Source organism: Salmo salar, chromosome 03 (genome assembly GCF_965601325.2).
Source record: "Salmo salar chromosome 03, fSalSal1, whole genome shotgun sequence".
NCBI classification, from domain to species: Eukaryota; Metazoa; Chordata; class Actinopteri; order Salmoniformes; family Salmonidae; genus Salmo; species Salmo salar.
The window spans coordinates 67220394-67244111 of NC_138293.1; the positions used below are offsets into that span (position 1 = coordinate 67220394).

The window sequence follows — 23718 nt, forward strand, 5'->3', positions numbered from 1 at the left end:
TCAGCTACCCACAGTCATACAGTCATATATAGAGAGATATTGAGGAGCCAACATGTCTAACTATCCCTCTCTCTCTGTATATTAGGAGGAGACGCCGCTCTTCCTGGCGGCGCGTGAGGGTAGTTGTGAGGCGGTCAAGATCCTCCTGGCCCACTTCGCCAACAGGGAGATAACCGACCATATGGACCGTCTGCCTCGGGACATCGCCCAGGAGAGAATGCACCATGACATCGTTCAGCTGCTGGATGAGTACAACACAGTGAGGAGCCCCCAGGGCCACGGTGGGGCCCCACACCACCTGGCCGGGGGACACACCCTGTCCCCCCTCATGTGCCCCCCCAGCGCCTTCATGCCCGGCCTGAAGAACACCCCCCAGGGGAAGAAGAGTCGCCGCCCCGGGGCAAAGGGTTCAGGTCTGGGAGGGCAGCATGCCCAGAACCTCAAGGATTCAGCTAAGGCCCGCAACAAGAAGCTGACCCTGGACATGCAGAGCGCCCTGCTGGAGAGCTCTGTCACCCTGTCCCCCGTCGACTCCCTGGACTCCCCCCGCGGAGGGGCCAACAACGCCGGCTACATCACCAACCCCTGCTCCCCGGTCGCCATGCCCTCCTCGGGGCTCTTCCACTCCTCCATGTCGGTGCCCAGCACTCCCATGGTGCACAGCAGCATGATGGACGGCTCTGGCCCCTTCGCTGTGTCTCTGGCCCAGCTCAACGACCTGGGAGATGGAGGCATGTCCATGCAGGGCCGCGTGTCCATGGCCAGCCAGGTCAACCAGGGCCCCCACGGCTACGTGCTCAACGCCGGCCAGCTGGGGCTCAACATGGGCCTGGTGAGCCCTGTCAGCGTGCCCTTCGACTGGCACAGCCGCATGCCCTCCTCCTCCCAGTGCGGGGGACAGGTGGTGAACCTGGTCCACAGCAGCCAGGCGGGCATGCACCCTCAGAGCCCCATGCAGCAGAACAGCCTCATGATGCAGCAGCACCAGCAGCACCAGCAGCACCTGTACCGCAGCGCCCAGCAGGCCATGCTGCAGCCCACGCCTGTCATCGCCAGCACGCCCATCTCCCACAGCCCCGTCAAGCTGCCCTCCATCGCAGAGCAGCAGCAGCAGCTTCACAACCACTCCATGGCCAGCCAGCAGAGCCTCCGCATGGGCACCTCCTCCCCACCCACACCCCAGACGACACAGCCCCCTCCAGCCTTCTTCCAGCAGCAGCAGCAGCCTCCTCAGCCCCAGCCAGCCCCTCAGCCCACCTCTCCACAGGCCTCCCAGGCCCCTCCTCCCCAGGCCAGTGGCAGCACTGCAGGCTTGGAGGACTACCCCACCCCGCCCTCCCAGCACAGCTACTCCGCCCTGGATGCCACCCCCAAGCATTACCTCCGCCTGTCCAGCGAGCATCCCTACCTGACCCCCTCCCCAGAGTCGCCCGAGCCCTGGTCCAGCCCCTCCCCCCACTGTGTGTCTGATTGGTCAGACTCCACCCCCAGCCCGGCAGTGGCCGGTCCTGCCCAAACCCAGATTTCCCATGTCCAGGAGTCCAACGGCAAGATGCAGGTGTTTGCATGAACCCCCAAGGCACCTGGTTAACACCTGGTTAACACCTGGTTAACAGAGACCTGCCTGGGGGAGAGGAGAGAGGAGACGACTGGCTGTAAAGGCCTGTGTGTCTGGAGTTTATGCGTCAGCCTGGATCCAGGTTTTCCATTGGATTTGGATTGACTGTGTTTTATCACGAGGACCGTCTGCTAGTGTTGTTTGCAGAGAAAGAGTAAAGGGAAATGTGTGTTGTCTGGATATAAAAGAACAGACAATTTAATGAAGTAAGACTTATTCTGTCACAGATGGACTTGTTTTTTTATTATTATAAAAAGTATATGAAGAAATGAAGTCTTTCATTTCAAAGACTTAGGGATGCTCTCCTGAAAAACTAACAAACTTTTAAAAAAGTAGATAAAAGAAAGAAAAAAGCAACAATGTTGAAGGGAATTCCTTTATTTTTATTTATTGTTTTTTTGTGTTTCTCAGAGCTGCCTTTTCAGGTGTTTCTCAGCCTCTTTCTGTCCTGTCCTCTCACACAGTGTTTCACACTCACCTGTTACATGGAACACGTCCTGGGCTCACCTGAGACCAGTGGTGTTACAAGGAAGACGACTAGTGATTCAGTCACTCTCCACCCACCACCACCATCACCAGTGTCTAACACTCTGTAGGCAGATCAACATGGGCTTCAGACAGGAAGAGGAAGAGGTCTCGCCTCTCTTGACTGATGTTATTTATTTAGGCCAACAGGTAAAACGATAAGATTGGCTTGGGAACAAATATGTACTCTTTTAAGTTGGCTGTCATTAGTGATATTATGTTCTGATTTGATGAACTAGGGAAAAAAGAACTGATTACATTCCGTAGAAGTATTATGTGTAAGAATGTAGAATGATGGGCGTCTCTGAAGCACTTGACGGGACAGAGCGTTGGGAGGGAGGGTGATGGTGAGGTGGGGTTCTGACACGGCAATGAGGTACTCTGCTTATCCACACACAGAGCCGGGAAGGCATTTAAACATTCATTACAGTACGTTCATTGGCCAGTGTTCAGTCAGACAGACAACTCAACAAAAACAGTGATGTGTTAAAGTTTCAACTTCCCATTGACTTAAGCCACGTTCTCCCCCAGGCCGTCTGCGTGTCAGCCCCAGGCATGGCTCCAGTCATCCTAGTCATTAGTCTCATTGGTCCTGGTATAAAGGGTTTGCCTCCCAGTCTGCCATCACTACTTCAGTCATGCAGCTTGTTTTCACTCATTCTGATCATTCATTCAGATGAAGGCATTATTATGCTCATTCTAAATCAGCCTGTCACTGCCCTTTAGTTTTGGTTTTTACTCAGTTATGTGTGTTTTTTTATATACTGTATATGTGTTGACACCATGGTTACCTTTTGGAACATCTCCTCGGTGTACTAAGCTATGTTTATCAGCTGCTATTCTTTTACCACTAACCTGCAAACATTCCTGCATGTTGCCTGGCAGTGTGATAGCATGTTTTTGATTGCTTCTATTCTATTCTTTGACCCCTGGTCCTGTTTTTGTGTAGCCTGAGTCCCACATCTATTTGGGCTCTCTTTCCGACTCCGTTGCTGTCATTGTTGTGCGTGCAAGACCGCACACCTAGATCTGGAACTCAGGCTAGCTGTCGTGTTGGCCAATAGAAGCACATTCTCTTGCGGTTCCATTGGTAATTGAGGTGTTGGTATGTTCTCCTGCGGTTCAGTTACGGATCAGTCTGTGGACTGATTCCAACTCTGGTGCGCTCCAGTCGTGGTCAGTCAGTCGTCAGTCAGTCGGCCAGTGTGAGGGCGTGGCTGGTGGGTTGGGATTGTCAGTGCTCTGTCTCTCCTCAGGGAGGTGCTGTTCTACAGCATGGAGAGGAGCGTTCCCCTGCGTCGTTAGCAGCTTGCACCCCACTAGCCACAGAGAGGACATTTACATAGGACTTGTTAGAAGACGTGGAAGGAGAGAACACTACTATGTAGTGCTGCACCCCCCTACTGTAGCCCTTTACTATGGAGGTCACTCCCCAGAGATCCAACTAGCCCTCACAACCAGACCACTGCTGCTCCCTGGACAGGATACTTACTACTGGGAAAGCCAATCAGATCCTCCCCTGTTCGATTTCATTACTATGTTTCCTTCACTGGTCCAAGCCTGTTCACTATAACCAGCTACTACAGTACAGTCAGACCTGGGAGGTTTCTGGGTTGGACTGATACTAGGTTCAGATTCCAGTTCAGGGTTCATTTAGTGAAGTGTTTATTTGTTGTCCTTTGATTTCCTTTCCTGGCGACATTACTATGCTCTGTCTGTACATTTCAGATATCCCAACTTCTGTCTGTAAATAATGTTTGTCCTGGGTAGATCTACTTGTTTATGATGCATCTTGTGTTTCTAAAAATGATTATGTACTAAAAAGGACAAAAAGAAAATGTACTTCCTTTTAGGATTATTGTGAAAATTGAGGAGGATGTGACTGATATTTTATTGGTCTTGTATTATTAGAAGTCATAGATATTTTCTATCATTATTATTAATTCCTATACTTGTTTAAAAGTAGTTTAAAAATCATTGTACATAAAAAAAACGTTCCACAGTGTTTCTTTCTACAGACAAAAGTTGTAAAATAAGTCACTTCTAATAAAAACTGTAGGGAACTACATTTCTGTGTATCTTTTTGCATTCATCATATTTTCACACATTTATATTTGGCTTATAATAATGTACTAATTATTATGTATTGCATGTGAATAAAGCAAATAGTTTCAAATGTAGAATATGATGTTGATTGCTGTTTTAGTGGATGGTTAAAGGCATCGTTACAGCCTTCCTGACACCTAGAGGTACTGTCTCCCTGGGTTTAGAAAAGCCTTAGCATTTCTGGGTCTGTGGTGTTGACAGTACTTCTTGAGTACGTTGTTACGGCGCTGAGAGTTGTGAGTTCGTGCCCATGTCGGGTGGAATTTCCACTGTCACATTTGTAGTGGATTTCCACTCTGTCACAATTACACAAAAGTAAATGAGTCTACAAGGAGGGACAGGCATGTTCTTTAAATGGTATAAAACTGAACTTCCAAAGACCTTGCTATTCATGATTTTCCTCCATTTCAACGTTAGTCTCGGAGCAAGGAAGGATCACAACTTTGGACAACTTCCCTAAGGTAATTCTATCCTATCAGAGAAATAATGAAGGTGAGATTGGTTACCTTGAATAGGGGGTGGGGATTACTATTCTATAATAATGTCTTTAAGTTAAAGTTGACATTTATTGCAGGCTTTGGATATGCTCATTCTACTACTCCCAGTGGCAGTCAATACTCTACCATATGATATCATGCCAGTGGATTGTGTTGATGTGTATAGAAGGAGCTTTGGACACAGTGGAGTGTACACCATCTACCCTGCAGGAACAACCTCCCCCATCCAGGTCTACTATGACATGGGCTGTGAGGACCAACCTGGGGGGGTGGACAGTGTGTACAGTGACTAGACCTTTTGTTTATAGTCTTTTGAGCTTCATCAAAGTTTGTTTCACGACCACTACCTCAGGGCTCAATCCATGTTGTTGTTTGCACAATTAGCATTTGAAGTAGAGAATGTTATCAACCCGGATATGGATAAAAATTCCCCTTGTGTGGAACATCTCATATTTCTGTGGAAAATCTCAAATTGCCCCTCTATTCCAGGTGATCCAGAAGAGAAAGGATGGGACCAATACAGGAGTGGGTTTGGGCAGGCATCTGGAGAGTACTGGTTAGGTAAGAGCATGACGCACTGGACACATTTGAAATGTCTATGCTGAGATACGAAATGCATTAAATCTCTGTTCATGTGTATTATTACTATCTTTAGTACTCACCTCGTGTTATGTTCTCCACCAGCACCTTGTGCTCTCCCTCAGGCCTAGAAAACATCCATCCCCTCACTCAGGAAGAAGTATGAGTTGAGAGTGGACCTGGAGGACTTTGAAGGGGCTAAAGTCCACATCCAGTACTCCTCCTCTGTCGACTCTGAGCATGAAGGATACAAGCTGCATTTAAGTGGCTTCAAAGATGGAGGTGCCGGTGAGTCTAAAGAACATTTCAATTTCTCCTCCTTTCCCGTGAAATAACAGCATTACAAATCTGAAATGACTACTTGGTCGGTACAGTATGAAGAAAGTTATACTGTAAATGGACATGTGGAACAATCCCTTCTGCATTTCAGGAACATCTATGGATGAACACAATGGGTTCTCCACCTTCGACAAAGACCAGGACACTCACGTTTCAAACTGTGCTAAATCCTATCTAGGAGGATGGTGGTATGGAGAATGCCAGTGTCAATCCCAACGGGGTATATCTGTGGGGCGACTCAATCTATGGTATTGGTAGCAACTAGGTGTATTGGAAAGGTTATAAATACTCTTTAAAAGCCATTGAAATGAAGATAAGGCCTGTGTAATAAGTGCACACTCACACTTTGCATTCAAATATTACCTTTCAAATTATGAAAATATTTTGAAAGCCACTGAAGTTTAAACATTTTAAAGCTAATAAAAAAACAATTAAAACGTTTTGCCTGGTTTTATTGAAGTGTTGCCAGTCTTACCATAAACCTTCAATACACTGTTAAAATACAGTAGTAACACACTAATATCCTCTAAAAGCTGAAGGAACAGAAGGAGTCCAGATTGGTCTGAGACACACTGAGCCCTTAGTCCGTATGGCTAGGTTACTGGGTTTGATTAGAGGCCCACAAACATCAGTGCTTAACTTGTTAAAGTCTCATCTTTGTTGAGCACAGTCATTGATAGTTTAAGGAGTGGTTATGAATGTTCATAAGGAAGGGTTCTGGTCTGAGGCGTGGGTCTTTTACTAAGGATCTATCAGGAAGGTCTCAACAGTACTCTTTTGTTGTGTCTATACACCAACATGACTAGCAGAGAAGAGAAGGGGGCTTGTCCACTGCAGACTGGAGAGTCACTCAATGACTCACGCCTTCTGCTCTCTCTATCCTCCTATCTCTCCTCACTAGGTTATTCACTCTGTCTCTCCAACCTTCTGCTCTCTCTATCCTCCTATCTCTCCTCACTAGGTTATTCACTCTGTCTCTCCAACCTTCTGCTCTCTCTATCCTCCTATCTCTCCTCACCAGGTTATTCACTCTGTCTCTCCAACCTTCTGCTCTCTCTATCCTCCTATCTCTCCTCACTAGGTTATTCACTCTGTCTCTCCAACCTTCTGCTCTCTCTATCCTCCTATCTCTCCTCACCAGGTTATTCACTCTGTCTCTCCAACCTTCTGCTCTCTCTATCCTCCTATCTCTCCTCACTAGGTTATTCACTCTCTCTCCAACCTTCTGCTCTCTCTATCCTCCTATCTCTCCTCACCAGGTTATTCACTCTGTCTCTCCAACCTTCTGCTCTCTCTATCCTCCTATCTCTCCTCACCAGGTTATTCACTCTGTCTCTCCAACCTTCTGCTCTCTCTATCCTCCTATCTCTCCTCACCAGGTTATTCACTCTGTCTCTCCAACCTTCTGCTCTCTCTATCCTCCTATCTCTCCTCACCAGGTTATTCACTCTGTCTCTCCAACCTTCTGCTCAATTGGAGCTCTTCCCCGTCCTCTTCTGCAACATGCGCAGCAGCCCCAGACTGGCAGTGAATAGACTGTCGTGCTTGAATAGCAGCTTATAAAAGGTGTCCAGGGGTAGACGACCCGTAGGGTCTGCGTGCTTCAGGGCAGTCATGGGCATGTACACCCGGTTGGTCTGGTGGCGAAACGGAGGCTCCTTCGCTGTGATCAGTTGAAGTGTTTGCTGCAAGAGAGTAGAGTAGAGCGATTAGTATATTCTGTTTCCCATTTCGCCACCAAAGGATGACATGTTGACACTGCATACCAAATAATACTAGGATAGTAGTCACAAAATATAAGATAGTGACATAACAGAGTGTTACCTCTGCTATTTCCTCGGGTGTCTGTGCGAGAGAGTTGAACACCATCCTAGAGTAGGGCAGGTAGATCTCACGGAAGATCCTAGCAGTCTCCTCGTCTGCCCCCGCAAGGTCCATCTTCTCAGCGTCCTCGTACACCTTCCTTTCAAACTCTGTCCCCACCGGACCAGGCTCCACTAGAGTCATCCTCAGAGTGGAAGGACAGATGGACAGAGCAGGGAGAGGGACAGATGGACAGAGCAGGGAGAAGGACAGATGGACAGAACAGGGAGAGGGACAGATGGACAGAGCAGGGAGAGGGACAGATGGACAGAACAGGGAGAAGGACAGATGACAGAGCAGGGAGAAGGACAGATGTACAGAGCAGGGAGAGGGACAGATGGACAGAGCAGGGAGAGGGACAGATGGACAGAGCAGGGAGAAGGACAGATGGACAGAGCAGGGAGAGGGACAGATGGACAGAGCAGGGAGAGGGACAGATGGACAGAGCAGGGAGAAGGACAGATGGACAGAGCAGGGAGAAGGACAGATGGACAGAGCAGGGAGAAGGACAGATGGACAGAGCAGGGAGAGGGACAGATGGACAGAGCAGGGAGAGGGACAGATGGACAGAGCAGGGAGAGGGACAGATGGACAGAGCAGGGAGAGGAACAGATGGACAGAGCAGGGAGAAGGACAGATGGACAGAGCAGGGAGAAGGACAGATGGACAGAGCAGGGAGAAGGACAGATGGACAGAGCAGGGAGAGGGACAGATGGACAGAGCAGGGAGAAGGACAGAGCAGGGAGAGGGACAGATGGACAGAGCAGGGAGAAGGACAGAGCAGGGAGAGGGACAGATGGACAGAGCAGGGAGAGGGACAGATGGACAGAGCAGGGAGAGGGACAGATGGACAGAGCAGGGAGAAGGACAGATGGACAGAGCAGGGAGAGGGACAGATGGACAGAGCAGGGAGAGGGACAGATGGACAGAGCAGGGAGAAGGACAGAGCAGGGAGAGGGACAGATGGACAGAGCAGGGAGAAGGACAGATGGACAGAGCAGGGAGAGGAACAGATGGACAGAGCAGGGAGAAGGACAGATGGACAGAGCAGGGAGAGGAACAGATGGACAGAGCAGGGAGAGGAACAGATGGACAGAGCAGGGAGAAGGACAGATGGACAGAGCAGGGAGAGATAAAGGACCGCTGTTTTAACTGAGGGAATCCTCCTGCTTGCACATGCATGTGCGATCAGCTATTCCCTGTCTCAGGCTAATCATCTACATCAAAACATAACTTGCGGGTTCACTGTCGTGGCATTAGGGCAAAGTCATATTACTGCAGAGTGTTGGTTTAGCTACTGCTGCATGACTCATGTGAAGGGATGCGGATGGATCTCCTTTAATGTAGACTCACTTCACACTGAACTTCATGGCTTGTACTGCTAGACTCTCACAGAACCCCTCCACAGCAAACTTTGAAGCAGAGTAGACATCATTGAAGAGTAGCCCTACCAATACAAATACAATCCATTCATTCATTTTAATGTAAGATTCTATAGGGATACGTTTAGGAAGTAAACACCTTATTTATTTCTGAAGCTGCATGTATGTACTGACTACTCACCCTGAATGCCCATGATGCTGCTCATCACCACAATATGTCCGCTTCGACGTCGCTTCATATCTGGCAGGACCTCCTTCACCAGCCGCACCAAGCCAAAGAAGTTGGTGTCGAAGAGCCCCTGCATGTCAGACACACTATGGCACTCCAACGGCCCAATCATGCCTACACCTGCGTTACTCACTGAGGGTGACAGATAACGCCATGTCACACCCTGTTCCCTCATTATGGATGACAACGTGTTATCACTCATGGTGTACTGTGTACAGTACAAGTCAGTTTATATTGGAGTGTGCTTTTTATTGTCACGTGCACTAGTACCGTGAAATGCCAACAATGCAGTAATCAATATCAGAAGTACTATAACATTAAAAAAAAGTCAAGTACAACAAAAATGTACAAGAAATAGAAATAAGAAGAACACAAGAAAGTAAGTAGGCTGTATACAGGGTCAGTTCCAGGGTCAGTAGGCTGTATACAGGGTCAGTTCCAGGGTCAGTAGGCTGTATACAGGGTCAGTTCCAGGGTCAGTAGGCTGTATACAGGGTCAGTTCCAGGGTCAGTAGGCTGTATACAGGGTCAGTTCCAGGGTCAGTAGGCTGTATACAGGGTCAGTTCCAGGGTCAGTAGGCTGTATACAGGGTCAGTTCCAGGGTCAGTAGGCTGTATACAGGGTCAGTTCCAGGGTCAGTAGGCTGTATACAGGGTCAGTTCCAGGGTCAGTAGGCTGTATACAGGGTCAGTTCCAGGGTCAGTAGGCTGTATACAGGGTCAGTTCCAGGGTCAGTAGGCTGTATACAGGGTCAGTTCCAGGGTCAGTAGGCTGTATACAGGGTCAGTTCCAGGGTCAGTAGGCTGTATACAGGGTCAGTTCCAGGGTCAGTAGGCTGTATACAGGGTCAGTTCCAGGGTCAGTAGGCTGTATACAGGGTCAGTTCCAGGGTCAGTAGGCTGTATACAGGGTCAGTTCCAGGGTCAGTAGGCTGTATACAGGGTCAGTTCCAGGGTCAGTAGGCTGTATACAGGGTCAGTTCCAGGGTCAGTAGGCTGTATACAGGGTCAGTTCCAGGGTCAGTAGGCTGTATACAGGGTCAGTTCCAGGGTCAGTAGGCTGTATACAGGGTCAGTTCCAGGGTCAGTAGGCTGTATACAGGGTCAGTTCCAGGGTCAGTAGGCTGTATACAGGGTCAGTTCCAGGGTCAGTAGGCTGTATACAGGGTCAGTTCCAGGGTCAGTAGGCTGTATACAGGGTCAGTTCCAGGGTCAGTAGGCTGTATACAGGGTCAGTTCCAGGGTCAGTAGGCTGTATACAGGGTCAGTTCCAGGGTCAGTAGGCTGTATACAGGGTCAGTTCCAGGGTCAGTAGGTTGTATACAGGGTCAGTTCCAGGGTCAGTAGGCTGTATACAGGGTCAGTTCCAGGGTCAGTAGGCTGTATACAGGGTCAGTTCCAGGGTCAGTAGGCTGTATACAGGGTCAGTTCCAGGGTCAGTAGGCTGTATACAGGGTCAGTTCCAGGGTCAGTAGGTTGTATACAGGGTCAGTTCCAGGGTCAGTAGGCTGTATACAGGGTCAGTTCCAGGGTCAGTAGGTTGTATACAGGGTCAGTTCCAGGGTCAGTAGGCTGTATACAGGGTCAGTTCCAGGGTCAGTAGGCTGTATACAGGGTCAGTTCCAGGGTCAGTAGGCTGTATACAGGGTCAGTTCCAGGGTCAGTAGGCTGTATACAGGGTCAGTTCCAGGGTCAGTAGGCTGTATACAGGGTCAGTTCCAGGGTCAGTAGGCTGTATACAGGGTCAGTTCCAGGGTCAGTAGGCTGTATACAGGGTCAGTTCCAGGGTCAGTAGGCTGTATACAGGGTCAGTTCCAGGGTCAGTAGGCTGTATACAGGGTCAGTTCCAGGGTCAGTAGGCTGTATACAGGGTCAGTTCCAGGGTCAGTAGGCTGTATACAGGGTCAGTTCCAGGGTCAGTAGGCTGTATACAGGGTCAGTTCCAGGGTCAGTAGGCTGTATACAGGGTCAGTTCCAGGGTCAGTAGGCTGTATACAGGGTCAGTTCCAGGGTCAGTAGGCTGTATACAGGGTCAGTTCCAGGGTCAGTAGGCTGTATACAGGGTCAGTTCCAGGGTCAGTAGGCTGTATACAGGGTCAGTTCCAGGGTCAGTAGGCTGTATACAGGGTCAGTTCCAGGGTCAGTAGGCTGTATACAGGGTCAGTTCCAGGGTCAGTAGGCTGTATACAGGGTCAGTTCCAGGGTCAGTAGGCTGTATACAGGGTCAGTTCCAGGGTCAGTAGGCTGTATACAGGGTCAGTTCCAGGGTCAGTAGGCTGTATACAGGGTCAGTTCCAGGGTCAGTAGGCTGTATACAGGGTCAGTTCCAGGGTCAGTAGGCTGTATACAGGGTCAGTTCCAGGGTCAGTAGGCTGTATACAGGGTCAGTTCCAGGGTCAGTAGGCTGTATACAGGGTCAGTTCCAGGGTCAGTAGGCTGTATACAGGGTCAGTTCCAGGGTCAGTAGGCTGTATACAGGGTCAGTTCCAGGGTCAGTAGGCTGTATACAGGGTCAGTTCCAGGGTCAGTAGGCTGTATACAGGGTCAGTTCCAGGGTCAGTAGGCTGTATACAGGGTCAGTTCCAGGGTCAGTAGGCTGTATACAGGGTCAGTTCCAGGGTCAGTAGGCTGTATACAGGGTCAGTTCCAGGGTCAGTAGGCTGTATACAGGGTCAGTTCCAGGGTCAGTAGGCTGTATACAGGGTCAGTTCCAGGGTCAGTAGGCTGTATACAGGGTCAGTTCCAGGGTCAGTAGGCTGTATACAGGGTCAGTTCCAGGGTCAGTAGGCTGTATACAGGGTCAGTTCCAGGGTCAGTAGGCTGTATACAGGGTCAGTTCCAGGGTCAGTAGGCTGTATACAGGGTCAGTTCCAGGGTCAGTAGGCTGTATACAGGGTCAGTTCCAGGGTCAGTAGGCTGTATACAGGGTCAGTTCCAGGGTCAGTAGGCTGTATACAGGGTCAGTTCCAGGGTCAGTAGGCTGTATACAGGGTCAGTTCCAGGGTCAGTAGGCTGTATACAGGGTCAGTTCCAGGGTCAGTAGACTGTATACAGGGTCAGTTCCAGGGTCAGTAGGCTGTATACAGGGTCAGTTCCAGGGTCAGTAGGCTGTATACAGGGTCAGTTCCAGGGTCAGTAGGCTGTATACAGGGTCAGTTCCAGGGTCAGTAGGCTGTATACAGGGTCAGTTCCAGGGTCAGTAGGCTGTATACAGGGTCAGTTCCAGGGTCAGTAGGCTGTATACAGGGTCAGTTCCAGGGTCAGTAGGCTGTATACAGGGTCAGTTCCTGGGTCAGTGCCAAAACCATATTTACAATGTGCAGGGATATTGGAGTGGTAGGGTTAGATATGTATAGGGGTAAGGTGACTAGGGGTAAGGTATCAGGACATTTGATAAACAGAGTAGCAGCAGCGTATATGATTATTGCATGTGAGTGTGTGTGTGTGTGTGTGTAGAGTCAGTATGAATGAGTGGGTGGGTGTGAGCGAGCATGCGTGGAAGCCTAATATTCACCGAGTACATCCACCCGTCGGTCTTGCAGGCTGTCCACACACTCTCTGATGGAGTCTTCACAGCAGGCATCCAGCTGTCTGATCTCCAGGGATCTGTTCAGGGTGTCCCCAGCCACTCTCTCCAGGGGTTCCCGCTTCTCTAGGTCCCTCATGGTGGCAACCACTGCCTCACACAGACACACTGCAAGTTAACAACTCTTGCATTGCATCTCAACTGATGGGGTTGAGCGTGTCAAACTGTCAATTTCATTTATGAAAACCACCATGTTTTACAATGAAGGGTTCAGTGCCTCTCTGACCTTTGAATCCCTTCTCCTTGGCCAGTCGTACAGCCACAGCCATCCCGATCCCAGAGGAACAGCCTGTCACCAGCACCCTCCTGGTCCCCATGGATACCTCACAGCAGCTACAGTTGCTCCTGATTGAAACTGGGTTCTCTGCAACTCTCCCAGAGTCCTTTGCAGTTGGAATGCATGGACCTTAGTTACCAGTCAACCTTGCGGTCACGGCCAGTGTGTGAAGCAGGTGCTTTGTTAGAAGATTAGAAGGCTAATCCTATGTGTCTATCCTGGGAACGCATTGGCTCCATAGACGGGTTGGCTGTTTAGCAACAAAACCGACACGTGCGCAACTATGGGGCAAAACTGACCGGGTTGGCTTAGATTGTTGACAACATGTAAACTATATTTCGTTTACAATATTTGTTGAAAACAACTCAATTTGCAGTTGTTGTCTCTCAAATACATCATTACAGTTGTTGGTTAGCTAGCTAGCGAATTTTAGCCATATTAGCATTGACATGAAATCAGTCAAAACACCTCAAAACAAGAGATGTTATCAAGAACAAGATTAAACGAGCCACTTTGGATTCCCCACATGGCAGTTTCTTGTCAGTTTTGCTAGCAATCTGGCCATCCAGAATCACAACAACACGTCACATGGAAGGGCGCCCATCGTTTTCGTGACGTTGTCAGCTAACCCATCTATGCTGTACAGCCTTTCCGATTGGTACAACGGGTCTGTGTCGCTGCTTGCCCCACTTGATTCAGATGTCAGTAGCCTGCTGATTACTTCATTTCACTCTAAAGGGTAAGGTTCATTATATGGATGGCTAGGTGGATTTCAGTAACAAAGCCTTCCCTCAGGCCCCTAAATGTATTTCAATCATTTAAGTATTTTTGCTGGGCTTTACAAATGCAAATGATTTAATGACAACGGGTCTGCACCTCTTTACAAATCGAAATACATTTATAATATACATCTTTAAATACATACATCTTTAAATACATAGCCTACACACCAGCTACCCATGATGATACATTACATCATATTATATACTGGGTGGTTCAAGTCCTGAACGCTGATTGGCTGACAGCCGTGGTATATCAGCCATATACCATGGGTATGACAAAACATTTATTTTTACTGCTCTAATTACGTTGGTAACCTGTTTATAATACCCATAAGGCACCTCGGGGGTTTGTGGTATATGACCAATATACCACGGCTAAGGCCTCTATGCAAGCACGACGCAACCCCTTAGCCTTGGTATATTGGCCATATACCACACCCCCTCGTGCGTTATTGCTTAATTACAAACTAAGTGGTTCGAGCCCTGAATGCTGATTGGCTCACAGACGTGATATATCAGATGTATACCAGGGGTATGACAAAACATTTGTCTTAACTGCTGTAATTACGTTGGTAACCAGTTTGTAATAACAATAAGGCACCTCGGGTTGTGGTAAATTGCCAATGTACCACTGCTATGGGACGTGTCCAGGCACTCCGCGTTGGGTCGTGTTTAAGAACAGCCATATACCACACCCCCTCTGGCCTTATTGCTTAATTATAATGTAATAGTGAAAGTTATGCAAGTTCAGGTCAGCCTAAAAGGCTGCAACACAAAGTTGAAGAAGTTGCCAGCTGCGTTGCTTGCAATGACTGTAAAAAAAGGTTGCTTGGTGCTGCTATCTGAAATGCCCCATGTGCCGGTTAATACAGCTACAGCAGCCTATAGCTACACCCATTATAAATGGCTATAGTGTACCGGTATACTAACCTGTAGTGTGGGAAATAGTGCGCAGTTGCTACGGTGCAGGTATATATCCCACGTATATGTGTAATCTAATACAGATATATCTAGGTAAAGATTGCCAATTTAGAGCAACGTCTAAACATGTAGCTTATTCTAACCAACGCTAAAGCAAAGTGTACAGTCACATAACGACGACCGAACAGAGGCTAGCCCGATGACCTAACTGGGTCATGTCATTTTGCAAACTGTGGCTGCTCTAATGGGAGTTGTAGTTCTTCGTCGGCAATTTACATTAGGTTTTAATTAAATCGTTGGTTTAGGAGAGGGGGCTGGTGATTCCGTGATTCAGTTCGCTTAGGTGTGACAGAGTGGAGGGGACGGTGGGGGTTGTGCTACATTCGTTAAAGAGGGGATGGCATACAGAGTATTGGAGATACAGGAATTGGAATGTGTAGGAGGAATATAAATACAGTTGAAGTCGGAAGTTTACATACACATTGGTTGGAGTCATTAAAACTTGTTTTTCAACCACTCCACTTCTTTCTTTTTTTAAACTATAGTTTTGGCAAGTCGGTTAGGACATCTACTTTATGCATGATACAAGTCATTTTTCCAACAATTGTTCACAGACAGATTATATAATTTATAATTGTCACGTCCTGACCAGCAGATGGAGCTGTTGTTGTAGTTTTGGGGTCAGGACGTGGCAGTCTTGTGTGTGTGATTGTTCTGTGTTGGTCTTGTGACTCCTGATCAGGAACAGCTGGGGATCGTTGTTCCTGATTGGGAGTCATATATGTAGGAGTATGTTTGTCACTTGGTTTTGTGGGTAGTTGTTTTTGCACTGCGTGTTGTGTGCCTGCAAAACTGTTCCTGTCTTATATTTTTTGTATTGTTAAGTGGATGCTCTACTCCTTTATTTTTATTAAAGATGAGTATTCACATACCTGCTGCGCCTTGGTCCATTTCCACAGAAGACAGCCGTTACAGAACTACCCACCACCAAAGGACCAAGCAGCAGAAGAGGAGGAAGCCACAGGAGAGAAAAAGGGAACAATGGACATGGGAGGACGTCCTGGACGGCAAGGGAGCCTACACCTGGGAAGAGATCCTGGCCGGAAGGGATCGCCTCCCATGGGAGCAGGTGGAGGCACTCAGGAGAGTGGAGGCAGCTGGACAGAGGAACCATCGGGAAAGTTACGCTGGAACACGGTTGGCTAGGAAACCCGAGAGGCAGCCCCAAGATTTTTTTTGGGGGGGGCACACGGGTAGCTTGGCCAGGCCAGGGAAGAGCCGTAAGCCAGCTACCCGTGACTACAGGGAGGTGCGTACGAGGTGGAGGGCGCCATGTTACGCTGAGGTGCGCACCATCTCGCCTATACGGACGCACAGCCCAGTGCGCCCAGTACCAGCGCCCCGCAGGTGCCAGGGCAAGGGGAGCATCGAGCCGGAAGGGGTGATGCCAACCCTGCACTCAAGACCGCCAGTGCGCCCTTTCGGTCCGGTGTTTCCCGCTAGACACACTAGCATGGAGGTGCGTGTCTCCAGGCTGGTACGTCCAATACCTGCCCCACGCATCAGGAGTCAACAGTCGTCATCAGAGCTGCCCGCCAGTCAACAGTCACCAGAGCTGCCCGCCAGTCAACAGTCACCAGAGCTGCCCGCCAGTCAACAGTCGTCGGAGCTGCCCGCCAGTCAACAGTCGTCGGAGCTGCCCGCCAGTCAACAGTCGTCGGAGCTGCCCGCCAGTCAACAGTCGTCGGAGCTGCCCGCCAGTCAACAGTCGTCGGAGCTGCCCGCCAGTCAACAGTCGTCGGAGCTGCCCGCCAGTCAACAGTCGTCGGAGCTGCCCGCCAGTCAACAGTCGTCGGAGCTGCCCGCCAGTCAACAGTCGCCGGAGTGGCCGGACTGCGCTGAACTGCCGGAGTGGTCGGACTGCGCTGAACTGCCGGAGTGGCCGGACTGCGCTGAACTGCCGGAGTGGCCGGACTGCGCTGAACTGCCGGAGTGGCCGGACTGCGCTGAACTGCCGGAGTGGCCGGACTGCCCTGAACTGCCGGAGTGGCCGGACTGCCCTGAACTGCCGGAGTGGCCGGACTGCCCTGAACTGCCGGAGTGGCCGGACTGCCCTGAACTGCCGGAGTGGCCGGACTGCCCTGAACTGCCGGAGTGGCCGGACTGCCCTGAACTGCCGGAGTGGCCGGACTGCCCTGAACTGCCGGAGTGGCCGGACTGCCCTGAACTGCCGGAGTGGCCGGACTGCCCTGAACTGCCGGAGTGGCCGGACTGCCCTGAACTGCCGGAGTGGCCGGACTGCCCTGAACTGCCGGAGTGGCCGGACTGCCCTGTTCTGCCGGAGTGGCCGGACTGCCCTGTTCTGCCGGAGTGGCCCGCCTGCCCTGATCTGCCAGGGTGCCCGGCCTGTCAGGATCAGCCCGAGGGGTCCTCCTGCCCTTCGGTCCAGCCCGAGTGGTCCTCCTGCCTTCCGGCCCAGCCCGAGTGGCCCGCATGCCTTCCGGCCCAGCCCGAGTGGCCCGCATGCCTTCCGGCCCAGCCCGAGTGGCCCGCATGCCTTCCGGCCCAGCCCGAGTGGCCCGCATGCCTTCCGGCCCAGCCCGAGTGGCCCGCATGCCTTCCGGCCCAGCCCGAGTGGCCCGCATGCCTTCCGGCCCAGCCCGAGTGGCCCGCATGCCTTCCGGCCCGGCCCGAGTGGCCCGCATGCCTTCCGGCCCGGCCCGAGTGGCCCGCATGCCTTCCGGCCCGGCCCGAGTGGCCCGCATGCCTTCCGGCCCGGCCCGAGTGGCCCGCATGCCTTCCGGCCCGGCCCGAGTGGCCCGCATGCCTTCCGGCCCGGCCCGAGGGGCCCTCCTGCTCTCCGGCCCGGCCCGAGGGGCCCTCCTGCTCTCCGGCCCGGCCCGAGGGGCCCTCCTGCTCTCCGGCCCGGCCCGAGGGGCCCTCCTGCTCTCCGGCCCGAGGGGCCCTCCTGCTCCCCGGCCCGGCCCGAGGGGCCCTCCTGCTCCCCGGCCCGGCCCGAGGGGCCGTCCTGCTCCCCGGCCCGGCCCGAGGGGCCGTCCTGCTCCCCGGCCCGGCCCGAGGGGCCGTCCTGCTCCCCGGCCCGAGGGGTCCTCCTGCCGCCCGGCCCGAGGGGTCCTCCTGCCCCCCGGCCCGGCCCGAGGGGCCCTCCTGCCCCCCGGCCCGGCCCGAGGGGTCCTCCTGCCCCCCGGCCCGGCCCGAGGGGTCCTCCTGTCCCCCGGCCCGGCCCGAGGGGCCCTCCTGTCCTCCGGCCCGGCTCGAGGGGTCCGTCTGCCTGGCGCAGCTATCGGCTCCACCGAAGTGGGCGACGCCGAGGGTGGAGCAGGGTCCACGTCCTGCACCGGAGCCACCTCCAGGATAGGTGGGTTGGGGTGGGAGGGTGTAGCACAGTGCCGTCGTTGACGGCAGCCACCCTCCCTTCCCTCCCTTATTGTTTAGGGGTTATTGTTTATGGGTTTTGTTGGGGATTTTGTTTGTTGGTGTTTTTTCGTTGTTAGGTGCATTCCGGGGTCTGCACCTTGAGGGGGGGGTACTGTCACGTCCTGACCAGCAGATGGAGCTGTTGTTGTAGTTTTGGGGTCAGGACGTGGCAGTCTTGTGTGTGTGATTGTTCTGTGTTGGTCTTGTGACTCCTGATCAGGAACAGCTGGGGATCGTTGTTCCTGATTGGGAGTCATATATGTAGGAGTATGTTTGTCACTTGGTTTTGTGGGTAGTTGTTTTTGCACTGCGTGTTGTGTGCCTGCAAAACTGTTCCTGTCTTATATTTTTTGTATTGTTAAGTGGATGCTCTACTCCTTTATTTTTAATAAAGATGAGTATTCACATACCTGCTGCGCCTTGGTCCATTTCCACAGAAGACAGCCGTTACAATAATTCACTGTATCACAATTCCAGTGGGTCAGAAGTTTACATACACTAAATTGACTGTGCCTTTAAACAGCTTGGAAATTTCCAGAAATTATGGCATGGCTTTAGAAGCTTCTGATAGGCTAATTGACATCATTTGAGTCAATTGGAGGTGTACCTGTGGCTGTATTTCAATGCCTACCTTCAAACTTAGTGCTCTTTGCTTGACATCATGGGAAAATCTAAAGAAATCAGTCAAGACCTCAGAAACAAAATTCTAGACCTCCACAAGTCTGGTTCATCCTTGGGAGCAATTTCCAAACGCCTAAAGGTACCACGTTCATCTGTACAAACAATAGTATGCAAGTATAAACACCATGGGACCACGCAGCCGTCATACCACTCAGGAAGGAGACAAGTTCTGTCTCTTAGAGATGAAAGTACTTTGTTGCGAAAAGTGCAGATCATTCCCAGAACAACAGCAAGGACCTTGTGAAGATACTGGAGGAAACAGGTACAAAAGTATCTATATCCACAGTAAAACGAGTCCTATATCGACATAACCTGAAAGGCCGCTCAGCAAGGAAGAAGGCACTGCTCCAAAACCGCCACAAAAAAGCCAGACTACGGTTTGCAACTGCACATGGGGACAAAGATCATACTTTTTGAAGAAATGTCCTCTGGTCTGAAGAAACAAATATAGAACTGTTTGGCCATAATGACCATCGTTGTGTTTGGAGGAAAAAGGGGGAGGCTTGTAAGCTGAAGATCACCATCCCAACCGTGAAGCACGGGGGTGGCAGCATCATGTTGTGGGGGTGCTTTGCTGCAGGAGGGACTGGTGCACTTCACAAAATAGATGGCATCATGTGGAAGGAAAATTATGTGGATATATCGAAGCAAAATCTCAAGACATCAGTCAGGAAGTTTGGCCGCAAATGCTTCTTCCAAATGGACAATGACCCCAAGCATACTTCCAAAGTTGTGGCAAAATGGCTTAAGGACAGCAAGTCAAGGTTTTGGAGTGGCCATTCCAAAGCCCTAACCTCAATCCCATAGAAAATTTGTGGGCAGAACTGAAAAAGCGTGTGCGAGCAAGGAGGCCTACAAACCTGACTCAGTTACACCAGCTCTGTCAGTAGTAATGGGCCAAAATTCACCCAACTTATTGTGGGAAGCTTGTGGAAGGCTACCCAAAACGTTTGACCCAAGTTAAACAATTTAAAGGCCATGCTACCAAATACTAATTTAGTGTATGTAAACTTATGACCCACTGGGAATGTGATGAAAGAAATAAAAGCTGAAATAAATCATTCTCACTACTATTATTCTGACAATTCACATTCTTAAAATAAAGTGGTGATCCTAACTGACCTAAGACAAGGAATTTTTACTAGGATTAAATGTCAGGAATTGTGGAAAACTGAGTTTAAATGTATTTGGCTAAGGTGTATGTAAGCTTCTGACTTCAACTCTATGTAGGAATAGTGGTAACATTGTAATAGTTAACTTCTATAACCCCTGCAAACCTCTCTTGTTAGCAAAGTTAAAGGGATTGATAGGACTTGTAGGGGTAGAAGCTAATATGGTGTGACTTTAATAGCCATAATGAAGACGACAATGGGAGTACAGTTGAACAGTAAATGGATAACAGGGGATTAGTGTGTGTTAATGATGGGAGGGAGACGAGAATCAATGTGGTGAGTGGTAGAGAGTCATGCTCTGACTTGGCATTGGTATCTGCAGCGGTGGCAGGGAGGTGTGAATGAATGGGAAGTGATGAGAGAAACCACAGTCGGGAGTAATAATTTTCCGGTTAGGTGTGTGTGTGTGTGTGTGTGTGTGTGTGTGTGTGTGTGTGTGTGTGTGTGTGTGTGTGTGCGTGCATGTGCTGGAAGTGGTGTTGGAGGGCCAGTAGGAGGCACCCTTTCCTCTGGTTTAAAAAATATCCCAATGCCCCAGGGACATTGCCCTGTGTAGGGTGCTGTCTTTCGGATGGGACGTTAAACGGGTGTCCTGACTCTCTGTGGTCACTAAAAGATCCCATGGCACTTATTGTAAGAGTAGGGGTGTTAACCCTGGTGTCTTGGCTAAATTCCCAATCTGGCTCTCATACCATCATGGTCACCTAATCATCCCCAGCTTACAATTGGCTCATTCATTCCCCCTCCTCTCCCTTGTAACTATTCCCCAGGTTGTTGCTGTAAATGACAATGTATTCTCAGTAAATTTACCAGGTAAAATAAAAAAAATAACATAAGGTGGTGCTTTGAGAAAGCTAACTGGAAGATATTAGTACCTGTGTGAGCGTGTGGGACAAAAGTGATCAATGGAGGGGTCTGTGAAGGAGTGCACCGAGGCAGTAATGTCTGTAATTATATCAGCTGCCGATGTGACTGTTCCAGTGTGTATCATGAAGTATCAAAGGAAGAGAGCGATGGCCAGAAGAATGATTAAGACAGTGAAAGGGGAGGCATGGTGTGAATTTTGCTCCACTATTGGTATAGGGGCCAAAAATGGTGAGGTTTGGAAAATGTTTTAAAAAATGATTGGGAAGGGTTAAACTGCTGAAATTCCAGTGTTGGTAGAAGGAAACGTCACAGCTGTATCAAGTGAAGAAAAGGCAAATGGCCTAGGAGGTGTTTGCAGCGGTTCATAGATGTGCGCACCTGTGTGATGAGAGAAAGAGGAGACGTAGGGAAAAGTTAAAGGAGCATGGAAATGTCTTAGAGAGAAAAGGAGAGTCAGGAGAAGCTATGGATGTTTGAGATGCCAAGGGTGTTGGGAGGGCTGCGGGCAGACTGCTCCTGATAGGGTGTATTAAGTGATGTTTAAGCATGCACCAGACAGCGTGTTGGAAGCAGTGTTAGGGTTGTATAATAAGGTGTGGAGGACTGGGGTGATACCTGCTGGGTGGAAACGTGAGCTGGTGTTGCCCTTTGTAAAACCAGGTAAAGATCCCGCTAGTGCGGGCAGTTATAGGCCTATTGCGCTGTCATCCAACATGTGTTAATTGATGGAAAGATCATAGTGAGTAGGATGATGTATTTCTTGGAAGTTAAGGGTTTGATGAGCGTAGCACAGAGTGGTTCAGGAGAGGGCGGTCTGCCATGGATGCCCTGTTGACAGTTAGTACAGAGATAGCCAAGGCCCTGACAATTAAAGAGGTGATGAGTGCTGTGTATTTTGACATTGAGAAAGCTTATGATACCATGTGGAGGATAACTGGATCATGGACTTCCTGTTCGATTGAGTCATACGGGTGAGGTCAGAATTGTCAATGTGGTTTGAAGTGGACAATGGTACTCCTCAGAGAAGTGTGGTTAGTCTGGTGTTGTACACTCTGATGATAGATTACATATTTAAGGAGAATTTAAAAACAGAAATAACTTATTTACATAAGTATTCAGACCCTTTGCTATGAGACTCGAAATTGAGCTCAGGTGCATCCTGTTTCCACTGATCATCCTTGAGATGTTTTGACAACTTGATTGGAGTACACCTGTGGTAAATTCAATTGATTGGACATGATTTGTAAAGGCACACACCTGTCTATATAAGGTCCCACAGTTGAAAGTGCATGTCAGAGCAAAAAACAATCCATGAGGTCGAAGGAATTGTCTGTAGACCTCCGAGACAGGATTGTGTCGAGGCACAGATCTGGGGAAGGGTACCAAAATGTCTGCAGCATTGAAGGTCCTCAAGAACACAGTGCCCTGCACCATTCTTAAATGGAAGAAGTTTGGAATCACCAAAACTCTTCCTAGAGCTGGCCACCCGGCCAAACTGAGCAATCGGGGAGAAGGGCCTTGGTCAGGGAGGTCATTAAGAACCCGATGGTGACTCTGACAGAGCTCCAGATTTCTTCTGTGGAGATGGGAGAACCTTCCGGAAGGACAACCATCTCTGCAGCACTCCACCAATCAGGCCTTTATGGTAGTGGCCAGACGGAAGCCACTCCTCAGGAAAAGGCGCATGACAGCCCGCTTGGAGGCTTCTAATAGACTCTCAGACCATGAGAAACAAGATTCTCTGGTCTGATGAAACCAAGATTGAGCTCTTTGTCCTGAATACGAAGCATACGTCTGGAGGAAACCTTGCACCATCCCTATGGTGAAGCATGGTGGTAGCAGCATCATGCTGTGGGATGTTTTTCAGCCTCAGGGACTAGGAGACTAGTCAGGATCAAAGGGAAAGATGATTGGAGCAAAGTACAGAGAGATCCTTGATGAAAATCTGCTCCAGAGCGTTCAGGACCTCAGACTGGGGTGAAGGTTCACCTTCCAACAGGATAACAACCCTAAGCACACACCCAAGACAACACAGGACTGGCTCCGGGACAAGTCTCTGAATGTCCTTGAGTGGCACAGCCAGATCCCAGACTTGAACCCGATTAAACATCTCTGGAGAGACCTGAAAATAGCTGTGCAGCGACGCTCCCCATCCAACCTTACAGAGCTTGAGAGGATCTGCAGAGAAGAATGGGAGAAACTCCCCAAATACAGGTGTGCCAAGCTTGTAGTGAGGCTATAATCGCTGCCAAAGATGCTTTAACAAAGTACTGAGTAAAGGGTCTGAATACTTATGTAATTGTGATGTCAGTTTTTTATTTTTGATACATTTGCAAAAATTTTAAATAAACTGTTTTTGCTTTGTCATTATGGGGAATTGTGTGTAGATTGATGAGAAAAAAATAGCAATTTAATAATCAAATCAAATCAAATGTATTTATATAGCCCTTCTTACATCAGCTGATATCTCAAAGTGCTGTACAGAAACCCAGCCTAAAACCCCAAACAGCAAGCAAGGCAGGTGTAGAAGCAATACATTTTTGAATAAAGCTGTGACGTAACAAAATGTGGAAAAAGTTAAGGGTTCTGAATACTTTCCGAATGCACTGTGTATGGAACCCAAAGGGGTTCTGCCTGGAACCAAAAGGGTTCTACCTGGAACCAAAAATTGTTCTTCAAAGTGTTATCCTATGGGAACAGCCAAAGAACCCTTTTAGGTTCTAGAGAGCACTTTTTTTTCTAAGAGTGTAGGGTGTCTGAGTTTAAGTATTTAGGTATGTGATTTGATGAGAGTCTTACGTGGAAGAGACATGTTGAGCATATTGAAATTAAGTGTAGGAAGGTGCTGAACCTCAT

General features: G+C 49.6%; 2 protein-coding genes and 1 pseudogene across 3 annotated transcripts in view; 2 read left to right on the forward strand and 1 right to left on the reverse strand.

Annotated features, from left to right (window-relative positions):
• LOC106601274 (neurogenic locus notch homolog protein 2-like) overlaps window positions 1-4211 on the forward strand; it is a 47702-nt gene extending 43491 nt beyond the window's left edge. Inside the window, exon 27 of the mRNA XM_045715124.2 lies at window positions 86-4211. Within this exon, the coding sequence (XP_045571080.2) occupies window positions 86-1570 (1485 nt within the window). The 3' untranslated portion in view covers window positions 1571-4211. The remainder of the gene's footprint in view (window positions 1-85) is intronic.
• Window positions 4212-4672: 461 nt separating this feature from the next.
• On the forward strand, window positions 4673-5992 carry LOC106601181 (microfibril-associated glycoprotein 4-like; annotated as a pseudogene).
• A 107-nt stretch (window positions 5993-6099) lies between these two features.
• LOC106601273 (retinol dehydrogenase 8) lies at window positions 6100-14899 on the reverse strand. Of its 2 annotated transcripts, XM_014193355.3 has the most exons (7): window positions 14714-14899; window positions 12951-13107; window positions 12653-12814; window positions 9091-9270; window positions 8881-8974; window positions 7489-7672; window positions 6100-7349 (listed from the first exon to the last, which is right to left on the reverse strand). In XM_014193355.3, exons 2-7 carry the CDS (start codon window positions 13039-13041, stop codon window positions 7134-7136), a joined length of 927 nt encoding a protein of 308 aa, XP_014048830.1. In that variant the 5' UTR covers window positions 13042-13107; window positions 14714-14899; the 3' UTR covers window positions 6100-7133. The 2 variants fall into 2 exon arrangements, with proteins under 2 accessions (XP_014048830.1, XP_082829839.1); XM_082973713.1 differs by lacking the exons at window positions 8881-8974; window positions 9091-9270; window positions 12653-12814; window positions 12951-13107; window positions 14714-14899 and having other exon boundaries at window positions 7489-8869.
• Between the last annotated feature and the right edge of the window lie 8819 nt (window positions 14900-23718).